This window comes from Crocodylus siamensis, chromosome 3 (genome assembly GCF_052110815.1).
Source record: "Crocodylus siamensis isolate JL-2025a chromosome 3, ASM5211081v1, whole genome shotgun sequence".
NCBI classification, from domain to species: domain Eukaryota; kingdom Metazoa; phylum Chordata; order Crocodylia; family Crocodylidae; genus Crocodylus; species Crocodylus siamensis.
Window position 1 is genome coordinate 3,594,858 of NC_143397.1, and position 20,719 is coordinate 3,615,576.

General features: G+C 45.7%; 2 protein-coding genes across 11 annotated transcripts in view; one reads left to right on the top strand and one right to left on the bottom strand.

The window, feature by feature from the left end:
• Positions 1–153: 153 nt before the first annotated feature.
• NUDT2 (nudix hydrolase 2) lies at positions 154–12,944 on the bottom strand. 2 transcript variants are annotated; one of them, XM_090037581.1, is made up of 3 exons: positions 12,848–12,944; positions 5,900–6,049; positions 154–1,569 (listed from the first exon to the last, which is right to left on the bottom strand). In XM_090037581.1, the coding sequence occupies exons 1-3, from the start codon at positions 12,906–12,908 to the stop codon at positions 1,256–1,258; spliced, it is 525 nt and encodes a 174-aa protein (XP_089893707.1). In that variant the 5' UTR covers positions 12,909–12,944; the 3' UTR covers positions 154–1,255. The 2 variants fall into 2 exon arrangements, with proteins under 2 accessions (XP_089893707.1, XP_089893706.1); XM_090037580.1 differs by lacking the exon at positions 12,848–12,944 and adding an exon at positions 10,532–10,554.
• Positions 12,945–13,008: 64 nt separating this feature from the next.
• Positions 13,009–20,719, top strand: part of KIF24 (kinesin family member 24) — a 43,107-nt gene continuing 35,396 nt past the window's right edge. For 2 of the 9 annotated variants that reach the window (XM_090037591.1, XM_090037582.1), the window contains exons 1-2: positions 13,019–13,118; positions 19,817–20,453. In XM_090037591.1, the coding sequence (XP_089893717.1) occupies positions 13,049–13,118; positions 19,817–20,453 (707 nt within the window). In that variant the 5' untranslated portion in view covers positions 13,019–13,048. Of the gene's footprint in view, positions 13,119–14,017; positions 14,576–19,447; positions 19,548–19,816; positions 20,454–20,719 lie in introns of those variants that run through there. The other 7 variants (XM_090037585.1, XM_090037586.1, XM_090037587.1 and 4 more) reach the window with 7 other exon arrangements.

A 20,719-nucleotide genomic window follows, 5' to 3' on the forward strand; every position in this document is an offset into this window, starting at 1 on the left:
GTATCCTTGCTTAGAGTCTTGCCTGTACATGCAAACAAAGCAATACTATTGTTTACATAGCACTGATTAAATGGTAGCTGAGAATAATAATGAAAAAATATGACTGTGAAGCAGCACAAGTTTGTAGGTAGATTCTCTCTTTTACTGGTCAACTAGTTTAATCTTTCTGTTTTATTGTTCCAAATGTTACTAACACAATCTTTGTCCACCACACTCTGTCAATACCCCAATGCAAGTGGTTTTGAACACTGTGCATAATAAAACCTACGCTAAACAAAAATATGGAACTGCTGAAATTATTTCCTTTTTCAGAGACATAGCGCACTACTGTTGTGTTTCTGGCCTCTGATGTTCTGGCGATTGTGTGTAAGAATGTAACGCAGCATTGCCTTCTGCCATGTGGAATGACAGACCTAGGACCATAGGATCCTATAGGTGAACAACAGACCAGTTTCAAATGAAATCACCACATTGCCTATTAGTGTCTCTAGCCCACAGGGGAGTATAATACTATTACAACAGAGAGATTCCACACTGGCAAAAGCAGGATGTCCTGGGCTCAGGGTAGACCAAGAAGCCCAGATCAGCATATGATACCTGGGACGTTCAAAGTGACAGAACCCAAAACAAGATGCAACAAAGAAAGTGGAAGGGGGAGGTAGAAATTCAGATTATGCACCTCTCTAACATCTTCCAACCCAGCCTCTCAAAGCACTTTACAAACATTAAACCTGTGACAATAAGGAAACAAACTCATGCTGCAGGCAGGGGAAGGGTGAAGCACTTGGGCCAAGTAACCACAGGAGGAGCTGGAAACAGAGCCCAGGACTTAGCCCACTGTGTGTTGTACTCAAAACTTGACATTCATGTTTTGCAATTTGTGTTTTATTATGACAAGTCTCCATCTGCTCATGTTTCACATCATTCTGGCATCGCGCTTCACAGGTCCTAATGGCAACCATGCAGGAGATGGCATGTCTGGTTTTCGAAGGAAGTCTGAGGTTGCTCAACACTTCTGCAAACTTGTCCAGCTAGGTTCATTGTCCGTGTCAGGCTTTAAACACAGACATCTCTGCCTCTTGTTACAACTACACCTTCTGCCTCTCTGCACGAGCTACAGGACACAGAAGCACAAGCTCCAGAATAACTCAGATTAAGTAAATCAAATTAACTTTGAGGAAAACTGTGTTTCAGGTCTCAATTAAACCAGCTCCCAACTCTCCTGCAAGATCCCCTTCTTCCGCCATGCAAGCTTTTAAGCCTTCGAAGAGAGAAACTGTTGTGCATCTCTAAGCACTGCCTGCATGTCCTTATACTGAGCGAGCTTGCAGGCTTCCTCCAAGTTCAGCCAGCGGAAATCCTGGTGCTCATCTGAGAGCTTGATCTCTGTGTTGTGGTCCTTTATTTCTGCCAGCCAGTAGATAACGGTTTTGGGCTTGTTCCTGACGGTGTACTGCAGCTCTTTCTTAAATCCTTCAACGAGAGTGATCTGCCTGGAATCAAGTCCAGCCTCTTCTTGAGTCTCCCGCAGGGCTGTCTCCAGATCATCTTCACCTGGGTCCACGTGGCCTGCAAAGGGGATGACAAATTAAGGCTCGGAGAAGAGAACTGGATGCTCGGACTTGTTCCTTCAAACCAACTCCTCTGTTGAGCAACAGGAGTGCTGGTCTCCTTCAGCTTCTCCCAAGCAGTTTAAGAGCCTGATTCTGCACACCTCTGACTCAAGTGAGTAGTCCCAAAGTCAACAGCACTGCTGACATGGACACAGGCTACTCCACAAACAGGGAGCCAGACACAGGCTCTCAGAGACAGGGCAAGGAAATCAGGCCTGAGGCTCAAGTGCAGCAGCAAGAAACCCAGACAGTTTTCAGCACTGTTTTATAGCCAAACAATTAAATCTTTCCTATGCGGGATAAAGGCAGGAGTTCCTCGCTGCTCAGAAGCACCTCGCACAGTGAGAAACCCAGAGGGAGCCACTTCACACGCTGGCAAAACAAAACCCCTGAATCAACATGCGACAAATAAAAAATAATGATATTAGTGGCGCTGAGAGCTGTTGAGGAGTTGCTATGCTTCTCCTCAACAGCTTTGGAGTGGATCATTTCAATGGATCGTATTTCTATGGTATGGCCAACCTACATGAAAATAAGAGACACAAAAGCGCAGCCTCAAGGGAATCTCAGAAGCAGGAGAGCCAGGCCCGAAGACTATGTTGATTTTTGATCACTTAGTAATGATTCTGAAGTGCTGGCAGGTGCATCTGGATGCAAGCTACTGTGCAGCGGTACAAGTAGCAATCAAATGAGATCAGGATCACTGCAGGGCTCTTTAATTAGGTGCATGGGCTGGGACGTGTAGCAAGCTAGAGTGGGGTTATTTCTCTTCCTTGGCAAAGTACAGCAGTGTTGCTATTCTGGTTGTCTCCCTTCTCTTCATATTTGTCAGGAGGAAAGAAACCCTTACCAACCAGGGATAAATATAACATCTGCCCAAGTTGTTTTTACTTTCCCTGAGAAAGGCCAAATTTAGATTTCTCACAAAAACACTAGACATGAACATAAATAGACCAAACAGAGACAGGTCTCAAAAAAGCCCCAGTGCAGAGAGTCCATAAAAAAACCAAACAGGCCTAATTCATCCTTGATGTAACTCAATTGATTCCAGAAGATGTATTTGTGATGGACTGCAATCTCTGGATGGCTATGTTAGAGATTAATTTGGCCTGCAGGCATTTAAAGCCACCTGTGTTTGTAAAACTGGGAGGAATGGAAAAGCCTATGTTTTCCTACAAATGGATCTCACTTGCTTTTCTGTCTATCAGGAGTCAGCACGTCTTATGCTCCTTACATCCTGGGGTCGCTACAGTGAAAAAGCCTGGTTCCATTTGAAAAAAGCACTCTAAAACAATAAGCCCCCTAGTTTGCATGTTTAGGTCTCAGTGACTTGAGATCGTTTGTTCAGCAAATACATACAAAGACTTTTCCTCTAGTTCTCAGCACCCCAAGTCACAATGCATTTTTATTTCTGATGGCACCAGTGGGAATAGGTCTGCACCTAGAACTCAGTTACCAACGATTCTCATTCACGCTGTTGCTCAGTCTTGCATGGCTGCATTGACTGCAGTGCAAAAGATACCTACCAAACCCTTGACAATGGCTAGGCTGCTGATGGCTATAGAAAGCAATGCTAAACAGCACCAGTGGTCCCAGGTATGGGGTGCAAGTGCAGTACAAACTAAAAGTAAAAAAGAACCGATCACCAAGGTTTGGTTCTTGTGAGAAGGGCAAGATCAAACTCTTGGTCACCTGGAAGAGTCACTTCATCCCCTTGTTGCTAACTGCAAATCTAGGATCTGAAAGGGAACCCACCAGGCTTCCAAGCCTGTGCATTTGGTGCCCAGACAGCAGATGTCCTTAAAAGAGAGGTGATGGTCAAAGTATCAGCCAGCTCCTTTAAGTGTTTCTTACCTCAGATCAGCATCATCTCAGTTTCCTAGGTTTAGAGGGACTCTGCTGCATTCTATCATCTTAGCAAAGCTCACATCTGATCCCTAAAGGGAGTGTCAGCAACGACAGACCAGGCAAGATGCTCTTCCACTGATATTCTCCAACACCAGCACAGCCAATGCAATGATCCTGACTGCCCCGTAAGACAACCCAGTGGAAGCATATGGAAAAAGCTGCGTTAGACAGAGTAGCATTCTCTGGAATTAAAATATTTCTGTTGCCCCTTTCAGCCTTTCTTTGGGTCCAACTATGGCACAGAGATGGCTCTAGTGTTCTCCAATCCATAATCAGAGACTGATGGCTTTTTCTCTACCTGCAGCTCTCAGTACTGATGACCCCAGCATGTCTGTGGACAATCCCTCCAGAGCTAAGAAACATACGTAAGTAGCTGCTGCTTCTTCCCAACTCCCAGCCTGATACAAAAGGGATGATTCTGCCTTTCCCCAGAGGCTCAGATCTGTCACCCTTCCTAGCAGGCATGCGTAACAGGCTGCTGTAGGAGAGACTGTAGCAAAAGTATCACTTTTGCATCACACTGCTGTTTCATGCACTGATGATAAGCTTCAGCAACCTGCCTTCTGAGTCAGTGAGAGTAAGCAACCCTGCAGCTCCCTGCTCTTCACTGACTTCCCAGCTGACACCAGTGCAGTGCAATGGGCTGTGGAGGACAGTCTGCTCAACATCTCTTTCAGCAGTCAGCCACTGGGATGTCACAGGTTTAGACACACCAAAGGCCATGGAGTTGATGGTGATGGGTTAGGATAGCACCCCTAGGGCACAGACTGGAGCTCTGCTCACCTTTTGGTACCAGAAAGCACAGTTTGAGGCAAGGAGCATGGGCACTACATAAATTATCTGAAAAGATGGAACAGCAGCTCTGGTTGAAAGTGCTTTTTCCACACACATCCCACTGGCAGAGTAGCTTTGAGTTTTTCTTTCAAATCTGGGCCTTGCCATGTGTTCCATGTTGACATTACCTGAAGATTATATTGTACCAGAAGCTCTACTAGGGGCTACATTCAAGAACTACTCAGAAACTGCAGCTAGTGCAGAAGGCAAGCCACAGCTCATTCAATTCATACTCAGTCTAGAAGCTGCAGTGGTTGGCAGTTTGTCACCAGACACTCCTGAAGGTTGCTGTGGGTGTCCAGACCCCTAAATGGTTGTCAACAGCACTCACTGGCATTGCCCTTTGGCAGCGGCAGAAGCAGGGATGCAGGGACTTCCTTATTTTACTGTTACAACTCTTTTGAATTGAATGTTGTGTTCACGGGGGGAGGGATAGTATTTGTGGGATAATCACAGCTCCTCTGTGGAACAAGGGCTGTGGGACTGGGATGGATATTAGAGGACAGTGGAGGAGGTTCCCCTGGATGAGAGACAGGACAGTGGCAGTGGGGAGAGGTTTTCTATACCCACATATGAATAGGGGTTGTAAAGGTTGGGAGCATAGTTGGGATGGACCAGAGGGTTTGCTCTGCTGGGTGAAAGTCACAGAAGTGGAAGCGCTGTTTGGGGATATGTTACATAACATCTTAAGGTTATTCTGTCTTTTACTGTAAGCCACTCTGAGCCTTCTTGGGGAGGGTAGCATGCAAGTCTAATGAACAAATAAGTGGCGCAGCCATGGTTGCCTATTGTGCCCTCTCCCTGTGCGACACCATGGCAGTGTGGGACAGCCAGGATGCTTTTGCTGATGTCAGGGTATCCTCGGTGAGAACCATCCACCAAGAACCGCTCTTCTCAGTGGAGTATCACATCACCAAATTGCCTGATACCCCCACACATTGATCATTCACTTACCCAGACTTCAGGCTAAGAGGATATATGGAGGTGCAGGAGGGTGGTTGCTACCTTTTATTTAATGGGGAGTCAGAGATGGGAGTTATTTGCTGACCTTGTGCCAGTTTGCATATCCCTATTTAAGTATTGCAAAGATGCTTCAAGACTGTGTAAATCACTTAAAAAAAGGCTACATGGATGCAGTCAGCATGTGTGACATTGTGGCCCACTGTCTTGGGTACCCAAGAGGATTTCAGAGGATAAAAAGAATCTGAAAGAATTAAAATTTATTTCTGTGCTGAAATAGCCTGACATCCTGGGGCAGAGGGACCCCAAACACAGGTGTGCTCTGCCATTTGCTTTCAGAGACAAGCCTCTGCACTGGGTCTCAGGGCATTGCCTGGGCTTCCCTTGCATTTAGTTACACACAATCTATTTGCCATAGCACACTGGGTACCGCAAACCCTGACCTGGCAACTAGCAAAACTCCACTGCAGTCAAATATGTGTAAGGATGCACCTATGATCCTAGTGTACTTAACTGATTCAGCTGCCCTATATGATTAGTAGCCAACAGACTAGATGTCTTCACACTGTGTCTGCAAACGTCACCTTTTGGTGGGGTCCAGTGGTGAGTCCCGTACGATGTCTGCAGAAGGAGGTATTCAATATTGTTGCCAGCTTTAGAAGAAGGGCATCCTGGCTGTAGCCTCCTGTAGATTATCAAGCCACATGCTCTCAGAGCCATGCTCCTCCTGTGAACTGTAATGAGAAATAAATGAGTGCAAAGAATGAGAGTGCTCCAAACATGAGTGACAATACTGTACCTTGGGTTTAAACACAGAGTCTAGATATACTTTGGAAATTCATTTTCAGTATGGACATCTATCTGCATCAGTGGTTAGACAGTTAATTTCCATTCTTGCTACGGAAAAATCTATCCTCTCTCCAAAAAACAGGAAGCCGGTTACTACATGAAAATCGGACATAAAAACCCAACAACTACTGTCAACATTTCAGATCTCTGAGTGTGAAATTGTGAAGCCAAGATATCGATAAACCGCATAGGACGTTGGAAAAGGTAGGAAACGGAAAATCAGTGACTAATGCACCATATCTCTAAAATTCAAAGACTCTCCAAACCCTGTACAAATATTACATTCCTAGGAACCAGCGCTGAATTAGACCACACATATTCCAGAGGTGAAGCAACATGATAAGTCACTGACAACTGAGAGGACAAACCTCCCCCCAGAGGCCAAAATCTTTGTTCCCTGCCCCAGCTGCTAGCCTATAAGCCCTGTTTGTAGGCCTAAGGGAAGCTGAAACTATCATGTGATGCATAGTGCTAGGTGACACACCTCTGTGATGATGATGACCATTGACAAGCACCGTGTATAACAAAGATCCTCTACCCGACCATTATTTTGATACAGTAAAGAATGGGAAATGGAGGAAGCAGGATGCAGTGGAGAATACACATCAGGAATGGTGTTAACTCCCTTTCCTAACCAACTATTTACACGTTGGTAGATCCTTCCATATGTCAATAAAGAATAGGCTTATACCGCACTTTTCAGGCATGGATCACGCAGTAGCGCTCAAAGTTAATCCTCTACTTTGCAGATGGCAAAACTGAGGTGCAGAGGCAGAAAATAAACTTGTTCCGAAATGCTTGACAAATTCTGGGTTAGTCCTACTTTGCTGACTTACCCCTATCAAAGCTGCTTCCCTGCCACTTAGATGTTGTCAACATGTTACAAGGTAGGCCAATGTTTATACCTGTAGCTAAATTACCTGTAGTCTGAGTTACGAAATTTATGGAGATCAGTAGTTAATTTTAGACAGAATTAACTCCTTGGGTATGAAACTGCCTGTTCAGACCTGTGGCAATGCAAATAGCTATATGGGGAATTAGCACCATCTCCTGTACAGGCCTAGAAATGCAACATTCAAGAGCACAGAAGCCAGAAGAAAAGCCTCCAACAGTTTTCAGCTGCAATAGTAGATTTAATGACAGCACATCTACCCAACCGTGATTTGTTCCCAGATACCAGCCCCAGCTGCATGAGACACAAGCCAGCTGAGTAGGAATTAACACTGCCAGACATTCAAGTGTCCTGCTATTAACTGGGTCAATCTTAAGATTAATTAATCTACCCAGGGTCTCAGCCTTTTGCACCTGATGTATGTGAACTTGTGGGTACTAATGCGAGAAAGCACCATTATGAGCAGTGGCTGCACCTGTGCTATGCAAACCAGACTAGAGAGTTTTACCCAGCAATTCCTGCATCAGTCCCTGGTGAATCTCAAGGCTCCTCCGCACACTTTGCAAGGTCAGTTTAAAAGGACAATCTCTTCAACCTCCAAAGAGCCTCTCTCCACTCCTTTAGTCCTTGTCAAGCCAGAAGGGCCCAGTGCATGATGAGTGAAGCTGATGATCATACTTCACACTTCAAGAAGTCTCCTCCTTTGCAGAATTTAATTATTTCCTCTGCTTCTTGCTAGGGGAAAAAATTATCTATCCTCTTTCCCAGGAAGCCAATTACTATGTAAAAATCAGACACAAAAACCCAACAACTCACTGTCAACATTTTACATCTTTAAGTATGAAGTTTTGAAGCTGAGATATCAATAAACCATACGTAATGTTAGAAGAAAACAGATAAGTGTAAAATCAATGATTAATCACAGAATCACAGAAGTTGGGTCGGAAGGGACCTTATAGATCTTCAAGTCCGACCCCTGCCTGGGCAGGAGAAAAACTGGGCTCAAATGATCCCAGCTAGGCAAGCATCAAGCCTCCTCTTAAAGCCCCCCCCAGGGTAGGATCCAGCACCACTTCCCTTGGAAGTTGGTTCCAGCTCCTAGCCGCCCTGACCGTGAAGTCGTTCTTGCGGATGTCTAATCTAAACCTCCTCTCCAACAACTTGTGGCCATTATTCCTTGTCATGCCGGGGGGCGCTCAGGGAAACAAGGTCTCCCCCAAACCCTTCTGGTCCCCCCTAGTGAATTTATAGACAGTCACCAGGTCCCCCCTCAGCCGTCTCTTGTGGAGGCTGAACAGGTTCAGGTCCCGTCGCCTCTCCTCGTAGGGCCTGCCCTGCTGCCCCCTGACCATGCGAGTGGCCTCCTCTGGACCCGCTCCATGTTGTCCACATCCCTCCTGAAGTGGGGCACCCAGAACTGGACGCAGTACTCCAGCTGCGGCCTGACCAGTGTGGCACAGAGGGGGAGGATCACCTCCCTGGACCTGCTCGAGATGCATCTGTGGGTGCACGACAAGGTGCGGTTAGCCCTGCCAACCGTGACCTCGCATTGTCGGCCCACGTTCATCTCGGAGTCAGTAATGACTCCAAGATCCCTTTCTGCCTCCGTGCTCTCAAGAAGGGAATTTCCCATCTTATAAGTGTGCCGCTGGTTACTACTGCCCAAGTGCAGCACCCTGCACTTGCCAGTGTTGAAGTGCATCCTGTTTTTGATAGCCCACCCCTGTAACCTATCCAAGTTTTGTTGCAAGACTTGGATAATACGGTGCTTCTAAAGCTTAAACTCTCCAAGCCCCAAGATCTGGGGTGAGGTGGGCATGCTAGAAGGGAAGGACAGATTACAGCTGGACCTGGACAGGTTACAGGGGTGGGTGGATGAGAATAGGATGGGATTCAATACTGACAAGTGCAAGGTGCTGCACTTGGGCAGGAAGAACCAGCAGCAGACCTACAAGCTGGGGAACTCCCTTCTCGAAAGCACAGTGACAGAAAGAGATCTTGGGGTCATTATCGATTCCAAAATGAACATGGGCCGCCAATATGGGGATGTGGTCAGGAAGGCTAACCTCACTTTGTCATGTATCCACAGATGCATCATGAACAGGGCCAAGGAGGTTCAATTTCTTCATCAGCGATTTGGGCGACGGGGTGAATTGCAACCTGTTTAAATTCGCTGATGATACCAAAATTTGGGGTGAGGTGAGCTAGCAGGGAGGGAAGGACTGCAACAAGACCTGGATAGGTTACAGGAGTGGGCTGACATAAACAGGATGTGTTTCAATACTGACAAGTGCAGGGTACTGCACTTAGGCAGAAGAAACCAGCAGCACACTTATAGAATGGGAAACTCCCTTCTTGAGAGCACGGAGGCAGAAAGGGATTTTGGAGACATTACTGACTCCAAGATGAACATGGGCCGACAATGCGAGGTCATGGTTGGCAAGGCTAACCGCACCTTGTCATGCAACCACAGATGCATCTCAAGCAGGTCCAGGGAGGTGATCCTCCCCCTTTATGCAGCACTGGTCAGGCTGCAGCTGGAGTACTGCATCCATTTCTGGGTGCCGCACTTCAGGAGGGATGTGGACAACATGGAGAGGGTCCAGAGGAGGCCACTCACATGATCCAGGGGCAGCAGGGCAGGCCCTACAAGGAGAGGCTATGGGACATGAATCTGTTCAGCCTTCACAAGAGAAGGCTGAGAGGGGACTTGGTGGCCATCCAGAAACTTACCAGGGGGACCAGCGGGGAATGGGAGAGACCCCATTCACCCGTGCACCTCCCGGAGTAACAAGGAATAGTGGCCATCAGTTGTTTGACAGTAGGTTTAGGCTGGACATTAAAAAACACTATTTCACAGTCAGGGCAGCTAGGACATGGAACCAACTTCCAAGGGAAGTGGTGCTGGCTCCTACCCCGGGGGTCTTTAAGAGGAGGCTAGACGTTTACCTGGCTGGGGTCATATGTGCCCACCATTCTCTCCTGCCCAGGGCAGGGGGTTGGACTTGATGATCTACTTAGGTCCCTTCTGACCCTACCAACTATGAATCTATTCCCCGCCAGTTATGAAGAATATTATCCCCATTTAACAAACTGGGGATCAGATGCCCTGCTCCAAGGGCTTCAGCTGGCTTTGTCCTCTGCAGGGTCTCAAGCAACTATTATAACAAGAAGAAAGCCCCTGCCTGGAACAGCCTCAAGCCTCCAGTCCCACAAAGTGCCCACTGGCTGCTCACATATCATCTTGAACATAGGACGAGGCAATAGAGACTTCAGCTGGGTCAGCAGAGCCCCCAGGAAGGATGCAGTGGGTCCAAGTGATGAACTTGTTTCCTGCCGGCCTGGCTACCTCACCTCTGAAATGATGGAAGCAAAGTCAAGAAAAGGCTTCTCTTCTGTCAGCCTAGCTGCATCCATGGGTGAAAAGGCACCCATGGGTGAACGGGCTTCCAAGGGAGGTGGTGCTCACTCCTACCTTGGGGGTCTTCAAGAGGAGACTGGACAAGCACCTGGTTGGGGTCACTCTTTCCTGCCCAGCAGGAGGTCGGACTCGATGACCTACTGAGGTCCCTTGCAACCTTAGGGTCTATGAACCTAGGATTTTGAAGAGACGGGTGCAGATAGTGCGGTGCATCATCCCATATAACACAGTGCATACTTTTGTCCACATAAAAAGACACTAGAAGCTTTACCCTAGGGAGCTAGAACAGTATACAAGAAAATATGTTTGTACAGTATGACCTATATGTGACCATGTTACCCCGTTAGTACAAAAATAGATGTTACTGCAGCTCACTAACGTAGACTTAATTCCTTGGTGTTAACAGTGGACATTGTGTGGGGGACTCTGATCCCAATGCAAAAATTAACACTAATGGAACAACCATAACAGCTCCATCTTTGTACTGTGGTATCTCTCTGCCATTTTATTAACCCTGTTTCTGTGCACTTGACAGCATGCTAACCTGCTTTTCTCTTTTGTAAGCATTTTGCATTATTGGGCTTTATTACCTGCCTTGCGTTGTATAAACAAGCCGCTCCTACTGCATATTTTACGCCTTTATACCTTAACTTTTCGGGTGGCCAGCTTCTGAACTGGATTGTCGGAACAGTGCATGCGCTTCTAGGCTTTTTTTCTTTAAAATTATAGAGGACTAGGGCTGGAAGGGACTCGCAGAGAGGACTAGGTCAGCAGTGATGAGAAGCTGTTACCTGTGGGGGTTGTCCAGGCCTAGGTGAAGGGACCTGGTGACTCCCCCACTGCAGGCGAAAGTAGAGGTGAGGTACACCGATACATTGGTTCATATTGTATCATCACTAATGAAAGGAAAACTGACATTATCGGCAATCAGCTTTTTTTGGCTGATGTGGTCTATAATGCCGCCAAGAAAGGCCACGTGCATGCGCGCACCCGCTGCAATCACGCAGCCAGCCTGGCAGCTTGGAGAGCAGCATTCAGCTGGTAAGTCTGTTGGAGTGAAGGGGCAGAGGGGAGGGAAGGGGCAATTGAACTGGTATCGGCCAATACGGTTCATTAATAATCGGCCATCAATATCGGCCCAAAAAATCTTTATCAAAGCACCCTAGGATCAACCCTATTCAAGCCATCCCAGATACATCCATAATCTAAACCCTATGTAAACTATGGTCAACCTTGACAATAATAGTGTCAAAGCAAAAACAAATAACTGCAGGGCTGTGAAACTGGGACCCAATGACCAGGAGCAGCAAACAACAGCAGCACTGCAGAACAAAAGATAGCCTGATTTAATGGAAGACCATTAAAAAGGAGAGCAGGTTGTTAACACCTGTGGAATGAAGAGTTTAGAAAGGATTATGTAGATTTTACAGAGCCATGATGTCAATGGCTTCCCGCAACACTGCCTGAACAGAAATGCTGCTGCCATTTCCAGCCAGCTGGTTTTAAACACCAGGTAGAGCAGGAATCAAATGGGGGTGTAAGAGCATCAGGGCACCTGCCTGGATCCACCTCAGCTGTGTCCACTCAAGAGGTTTTGCTGGCAGAGCTAAGAAACAGGATCTTTGCACATGCTGGTGGGCAATACAAGCTACAGCAACAGAGATCGAAGGCTGGATATTAGAAAAAGCTTTCTCATTGTGAAGCACTGAAACGGGCTCCCCAGAGAGGTAGTGAAATCTCCATGCTTGGATGTTTTGAAGACCTGGGTAGACAAAGCCATGGCTGGGATGATGCATTTGGGGCTGGTCCTGCTTGGAGCAGGGGGTTAGACTGGATGCGCCAGTCCCCGCTGTCAACGTGTCTGGGGCAGATCCAAGGGGTGCCCTGCTCAGTGCACTCCCCCCGGTCCCCTTTTATTCCAGCTCCACCCAACGCTGAAAACAGGCAGCAGCAGCAGTGTTTGGGTCCAGGCGGTGCCAAGGAAGCCCCTCGACTTCCCAGCTCATCGCTGATCCCTGCTAAACTCTTTGCTCCCCAGGCGTTAACAACCCTTGCTCCTTCCCAAGGGTCTTGTTGTGGCGCTGGCCCAAGCCGGCCTGCACTCCACCGCCTGGCTGCTGCTCCTGTATCCCGGGCGCAACTCGTCGCAATGACATCCTCTCTGGTTTTGCTTCGACCGAATCTTCCAGGCCCCCATCAGCATCCTCTGGCTGCAAACGGAAAATGCCAGGAGCTGTTCCCTGCGCCTCTGCACCCCCTCCTCCCAATCCCACCCCCAGCTCTGCTGTGGGGACCCCCACTTTCTGCTCCAGCTCCCAGGGCTGGGAAGGCCTGTGCCACGCCCAGGAGCGCCCCCCAAACCCCGTTCACCTGTCTCCTCGGCTCTTCCGGGCGCAGGGCAGGAAGCTTGTCCGGTCACGCCGACTGACATCCGCCTCAGCCAATCGGAGACCCGCGATTCTTCAGCTTCCGATTGGTCCGCGGAAAGGGAGCAAGCCCCGCCTCCTCTCCTCCTCCTGTTTCCGGCGCGACTTTGGGCGGGAGCGTTCGAATGCGGCGGGCGGCGTTGTCATGGGGACGCGGCCTAGCGGCCTAGCAGAGCCTGCGTGGAGTGAGGGCCCGGGCGGGCCGCGCGGTCGCGGTGAGTGGCTGCAAGGAGCCGCGGGGCCTGAGGGCGAAGGTGGGGTGAGGGTGGTGTTGCCATAGAGACCGCGGACCCCTGTCCATCCCGCTGCCATGGAGACCGCGCCCCCCTCATTGGCTGTCTGGGGGCCCGTTGCCACGGAGACGGGGGCTCTGCTGCATCCCCGCCCGGGATGGGGATGGAGGGCTGTGCAGGCTCAGACTTCCCTGACGCAGGACAGGGTGTATTTCCCCACTGGTCAGACTGGGGTAACTTTGGGTTGTCGATGGCCCCTGCGGCGGTTTGGATGATTCTGCCTCAGGATTTTCCCGGTGGGATGCGAGCGATGGAAGAGCAGCAAGCACTCGGGCAATCAAGTCTGGAAGAGAAGACGATAACGACGTTAGGACTTGAGGACAGTCTTCAAACACCCGGAGGGGACGGAGGTGGCTTGTGTCTGTAGGGCTAGGAGTGATGGTCAGGGGCCCTCCACGGAGGAAACATCGGCTGGAGAGCGGGGGGACCTTTCCGACGATGGGGCCAAGCAAACGTGCTGATGGGAAGCTGATCTGGAGCGGGCTCCCAGGGAGGTTGTGCTCGCCCCTACCAGGGGTCTTCAAGAGGAGACTGGACGAGCACCTGGCTGGGGTCACATGACCCCAGAGCTTTTTCCTGCCACGGGCAGGGGGTCAGAGTCAATGATCCTTTAAGGTCCCTTCTGACCCAAACATCTATGAATCTATGACTCCAAGCGCGGTCAAGCCTTGGAAAAACGGTGACATTTCCATCCTTGGAAACTTTCAAGAGCAGGTTGGACAGCCAGGTTGAGACAGGGAGATGCCCAGGTGAGATGCAAGTGCCTCCCAGCCCTACTTTCTTATGATCCTATGATTTCTATGCCTTTGAACTCCTTCCAGATCACGTGCCGGCTCAGCTTTGTGTGCAACAGAACAACGCAGAACAAGATATGAGTGTTTTTTGCCTCCAAGCAGCCCGCACATGGGCATGCTGAAAGACACCCAGGAATCACTGAAATGTAGCCTGTACAAGGGAGAGGCCTGCCAGATGTTTCAGCAGGATGCTGTTACCTTCGAGGTGCGTTTATAACAAATCTGCTGTTGTAGGAAGGAGTCCCCTGTAGTTCAGCGGTGGCATCATGGTCTACCACACAGGAGACCTGGGTTCGTCTTCTCAGACGCGCACAACTACAGCTATGGAGGTGCCAAACATCTGGGCTCAGTCTGCTCTTTGGATTCTGTCTCAGTAGCGTAAAGGAGGATGGAAGGTCTGGGCAGCCTGAACTCCTCCAAAAGTTCCTGCCCAGGCATATGTATTGCAGGCCTGGGTGGCCCTCATGCATACTCCGTGGTCCAGGAGGATTGACGATTGCCATCACCTATTGTAGGAGTTCACTGACGAATCCAGATTGATTCTGAATTTTTTTCCCCCACTGAACTGGAAAATCAAAGCGCATGGTGAGCTGTGTGGGCTTTTCTTAAGCTGAGGAAGCTAAACGCAGAGGAAGTCGGTTGCCAGGGGACAAGTCCAGTAAACACTCATTAAGAAGCTGGAACTAAAACTACAAAGGCCCAAGGGTTTGCCTTTTAGGTGGTTACAAAATGAAACAAATGTTCAAAACCATTTGGCAGCATTGCCTTCAGGGAAGCCCAGGCACAATTTTCAAATCGTTAGCATCCTAATATAACCCACAGATTATTTTTTCTTAGCGTGTGGTTGAATATTAGACATTTCCCATCTCTGTGCAGCTGTTACTTTAAACAGTTGTCAAGTATCAGCTGGAGGACAGAGTCTCTTTTGCCGAGGTCATTTTCCTATAATTAATATAAGAGAATGATTATAACAATTATCAGGCTTTTGCAAATTAAAAAAAAGTAGTTTCTTTGGTGAAAATGTCATTGTTGAGTTGCTTTTTTTTTTTAATCAGTTGCAGATCACAATGAAATTGTTGTGGCCCTTGTAACTTGATCCATGTGTGATTATCAATATATTGCTAACATGGACATTAGAAAGCTCAATATAGTGGAAGAATAGAAATAGTTTTTCATTATTCAGGGGTAAAATAGTTATCACATAACACTGAAGATAAACTTTTCTTTACTGGAATTTGTAGATAGTTGTCTGTTTTTATTATTTAGCTTTTTCTCCCTTTGTCTTCAAAATGGGCTGGTATATTTGTTCCAGTAGTCAAAAGAAATATATATTTTATAGTCTATAAGTAAGAAAATTATATGCTGTAACATCGCCTTGTAAATGTTTCCTCTGCAATTGTATATAAAATGTTTAGAAAAAAATATATTCATGGTACTCTTGTCTCATCTCCCCTATCCTATTCTTGTCTGTTTGCTATTTTCCCTCTACCTGTGACATTTGATCTTCTAACTAAAATGATGACTGTCTTCTGTGGCTGGGTTTTGTCTCAGTGCTCAGCACAATGGAGCCTGCCCAGGTGGGAGCCTCGACAGCTTCCTGTAATATAGATCAGGATTAAAATTAATAAAATAATAGAAAGGCACAAATGGTCAGAGAAAATAAAGCACTTTGCAGAAGCACAGGACAGCAAACTTGCCCTTCATCTTCGCAGTCCTGAGTAAAATTTAGCCTCGGACTACGGTTCAATATGCTTGCGGTATTCATGGAAGCAATAGATGGAGACAGATCTATCAGATAACGTAATCTGGCAATGCCCTTGCTCTCTGAGGCAAATACAAGATTGTCTGATAAGACTGGTCTCACTCTAGTCCTCTCTTACCATGCCTCAGGAAATCACTTAGCACTTCAGCACCATTGGCAGTCTGCACCTGTGAAAAGTTTGGGGCTGTACAGAAACTTGAGAAAGCTAAGACAAACCACTAAAGGTGTGTTAAAAACTGTGTGGATGTTGTTTTTCAGGAGAAAGGTGGTTTTGAATTGTTCTAGACTCAGACACAGGTAAGCTACAAAGATCTAAGGCCATTTTGGTCTCCAATGAGCACATTCAAATAGGGGTTAAATATGAGGTAGCTTGGGTGCTGTGACTTGACACCTTCAGGTAGTTTCCCTTGACTTTCCAGAGCATCACTGTGAGATTGAACCTTTTCTCTGCATTATAAAGCTCATTGAAAGTAAAATATCCGTACAAGAGCTAAATGATGATGATGATGAACAAAAATATTTTCAACTAAATCTCTGATTGGCTCAGTTTTGTGCCAAGGGGTTCTGCAGCAGATTCTGTTGTTTCAAAATATGCCAGTTCCATTGCTTTAGAGTATAAAAGAGCCACCACTGATTTCTACTCTTGTTGCTTGGCTTTTCTTCCTCTGGTTCATCCTTTTCTGGGAAAAAAAAAATCTAATGCTGGGCAAAGGAGTTCTTTTCTGATGCCAGCGTATGATCTGATTCTGTGGTTTGATATACAATTATAATATTTTCTTACACCTGTTCCAGGGAGTACCACAGATATGCCTGAAATGGAGGCTCGTAGTATCAGAAAATGTGCAGCACTTTACCATAAGGTTTGAGTCTGGCTTATGACTATATTCTTGTAATGCTTCCTGAGTGTTTCACATATATTGGCACTGAAATACAACCAGATAATCATCTGGCATGTCACACTTTTCATTGCATTGTGTGCATGGGTCTGTATAAAATCCTCGTCAAGTACCCTGGAGCAAGTCCCTGCCCTAATATCAGTGCCATGGAATTTTCAATCTTCGTGCATAGTAGATATTTTACGAACTTATCTGAAAGACCTCTGATATATATAAAATTGTGTGGCAGTCAGCTTGCCTTTCTTTTAAGACTAATGGCCTGAATCGTCACCAACCTAAAGATCCTACGCATTTTAAATTTAGAACCAATAATTATCCTAGAGCAGGTTGCCAGTGTATAATAACTGTGATGTTCTAGCAGACTCAGTTGAATTCATTTTTTATTTAACAGACCTGCTTCTGCGTCTTTTGTTAAAGCAAGACTGTCACTTTGCCTGAAAAGAATGTGAGACCTCAGCTGTTCAGGATGGAGCTGAACAGCTCTGCCGCGTTGGGACAGGAATGACATCCACTCTGAACTGCAGTATCACACAGTGCCTGCTGTTGCTGCAAAGAACAAATTAAGGCAAATTGAGGGACAGATCACTCCCTATACTTGATGATATTTGACCCTTGAAATGCAAGTTCACTTCAAACTCTGCTGGCTTAAAAACAGCTCCTCTTTTCCCAAACACATTTCATATTCAAGTGTCTGAGAAGATCCTAGCCTTAAGTGTCAAGCCTCTTAAGCCTCTGCTTCTAGCCTCTGCTTCTAGTAAAGCCAATAAAGCAGGATGGATTTTGATATTAAAATATGGTGATTAAGAATGTTTAGTCTAGATTTTTGCATTACAGAACACAATCACCAGATGAAGGTGAATGAAAATTACTTGGATCCTGATAATAGAAAATTAGAAGCTCAGAGATGTCCTCTATTTTGCCAACAGATGGCACTGGAATTAACAGTTTAGGATTTCTTGAAAGCCTTTAAATAACTCGGCTTGCTTCTTTTAAGAAATAGAACAAAGCAGTTTTACTTGAAGAATTACGTTTCAGTTTGAAAAACAATATATGTAGGGCTTTTTGCACCTAAACAACTAAATGAATGAACAGGCCCTGTTAGGATGGTCATCTCTTCTGACCTCCTACATAAGACTTCCCTGAATTAAGTGTTGTTTGACCTACAGCGCATCTTTGAGAAGAGCATCCAATCTTGTTTAAAAATTTCCAGAATTGGAGAATCCTCTGTGACCTTTGTTAAATTGTCCCACTGGTTAATTACTCTCATTGTCAAAAGTGTGCGCCTCTTAGTCCTCTCTTTCACTGTATGTAATAGGGATTTTATTTTTTTACGTGTTTTGCTTCATTTCAGATAGCATTGTGGAATTGTTTTTAAATCTCTTATCACTCCTACTCACATAAGTCTCTCAAGTTTCCCTTCTACCTTCCTGGAAACTGAGCTCCATTTTTTCATTTAGATATTGCAGCTACCAATAGTTCTTGCACTTTTGTTTCGGTGGATGTGGATGTGTGAGATTTAAATATTATCTAGAGTACAATCCTGCATTGGGCCTTGGACAATAAACAGAATGAAACCAGATAGATCTTTTCTGTCTTGAACTTCTGATTCTTGTCATTTTGAGTTGAAGTCCCAAGCTTTGTGTTCGTGTCTTCCATTTACTCTTTCCTCCACAGAAGGTGACTTCCATGGTGGTTGGTGCACCAAGCAGCCCAATCCAAATGGGACTTGCACTGGGGATTGATTGAACCCCTAGGGCAGAATTCTTCAAAGCACTCACTGTTGGCCTGCCTCTTCCCCCTTTGATGTCAAATGATCCCTTTTACCTTAGGGTAAACTGTGTGCTTTGGGAAATCTCATCCATACTCAGTATGCCAGCTAAGCTAGTAGCTCATTCAGATTTCACGAATGAAAGACCCCATGTCTCTGAACTTTCCTTTCTTTTTTTCCCCCCAAAACTAAAAATCTCAACAACTTTTTTTTATTTTTACATCAAGAATCAGAATTTCCCTACAGAAACTCCGCTGAGGACTTCCCTGCAACAGTGCTTCTACTGTCTAGCTTGTTAAGTTTTATTGCTGAACCACTCATAATTTTATTCTGACTGATATCTTTTTCTAGCTCAGACCCAAGGTTCTAAATCATTTTGTTTGTTCCTCAATGCACCTTTTCAGTTGTTGTAATATCCGATTGCCGTCAGCAGATTATTAGACAGAAGTTGTATTATTATTCAGACTTAGTTTGGCATTGATTTTAGTAATGGTAAATGGAGATTTGATTTTTATTTAGCAGGCTAATTATTTTAAACAAATTACTGTGGCTGTACATCTGAAAATCCTACCAATGACTGTAACCAGTGTTGCAAGAAAAAGACTGTTTTAGTAACAAGCAGTGTAGTGTTCTTTGGAGTATGAAGTTGGCATTCAGTCACCAATAATGACTTCAGTCCTGAGCTCTGTAAAAACATCTAGAAAGGTGTTTTAATTTATTTAAGATTCTATATGTTGTCAGTGTTTAAAGTGAACAAATAAGAATTTCTGCAGATATTAATCCAGCTGGATATAAACAATTATGTTGGGGAAACACAAGTGTAGGATTTCTGAGTTGTTTTTCTAAATGATAAAATGATGCATGATATAGTGGCCATGTTGTATAATTCATCTGTAATATGTATAATAAACCATTTATCTTTAAGGCTTGATCTTTGAATGTGTCCATATCCATGTCTTATCCCTTTGTTAATTAACTGTGGGTTAACAGTAGGACTGCATGCCTGACATCAAGTTGGGCAGCTAAAATTAGGCATATTGCATTCTGTAGCTGGTGGACGAGATTTCAGTAGACTGCAGCATTCACTGAATGGACATCACAAGTGTAGGAAGCTTGCAGCAGTGAGTGACTGTACATATCTCTGTATCTCAGTGTGTTGTTTTATTTTTCACTTTTTATGTGCAAAAATAATTTATTCACCCCCTGCTTAGCATATTTTTACAATTATTGAACTCCAAAATGTTTCACAACCCAGCCTGTTGCCACCTAGGATGTAACTGGCTGCTATCCTAATTATAGATAATAAGATCTGTAGATAAGGAAATGCTTTATTTCTTTGCTAACTTTGTCAGCTATGGCTCTTGCACGTGGATCTGATATTCCTTGTGTTTGATTTCTAGCAGGGTTTAAACGGAAGATGTCATCCTGCCTGTATGAGTGCCTTTGTGAGGCAGAGCTTGAAAAATATTATCCACACTTTGCTGCCCTTGGCCTTCAGAAGATAGACGAACTAGCCAAGGTTTCCATGAAAGATTATGCCAAACTCGGGGTCCATAACATGAATGACCGCAAGCGTCTCTTTCAACTCATAAGAATCATCCAAATTATGCAGGAAGAGGAGGAAACAGCAGACACAGCCAAGGAAGATTTTCAAACAAGTGGCCTTTTCCTCCAGCCTCAGGTGACCAGATCAGGTCCTCGCAGACAGCTGCGTTTTGAGTCCCTCTTTGAAAAAAAGGATGGAACAGTTAAAGACTGTGAAACTGGATCATATGGTTTATCTGATTTTTCTGCCAGTGAAGATGGTTTAGTGGAGATGTTGGGACACGTTCCACGAGCTGACTTGGGTTACAATAAAGCAGCCAGAAGAGAAACCCTGACTGCTTCTGGGGCGTGCACAGAACATGACATGGACTATCCTACAATGTATTCATCAAATAATATTGCCCCTCTGCTGGGGAGTTCTGAAGCCCCCATCATACAAAGAGTAACTCATATTTCAGGGTATAATTACGGACTACCTCATTCTTGCATCAGGTAAACATAATTCATTTTTGTTTCATTAGATAGGCATTAACTGACAAGGTTAGTCATTCCTTTATGAACTTAGGAAGGAAGATCCTTCTTCATTGGCTCTGAATGAATGCCTTGTATGACTAAAATCAAACAATTCCCAGCTTCTACAAGAGCAGTGGAAAATCCTGTGGGGAGGGGAAACATTAGGGAGCATTTAGGACTTTCCAAGGTTGATGGAAAGAAGTAGTTGAATTCACTGAAGCTTACCAGAATTGGCTAAAAATAGG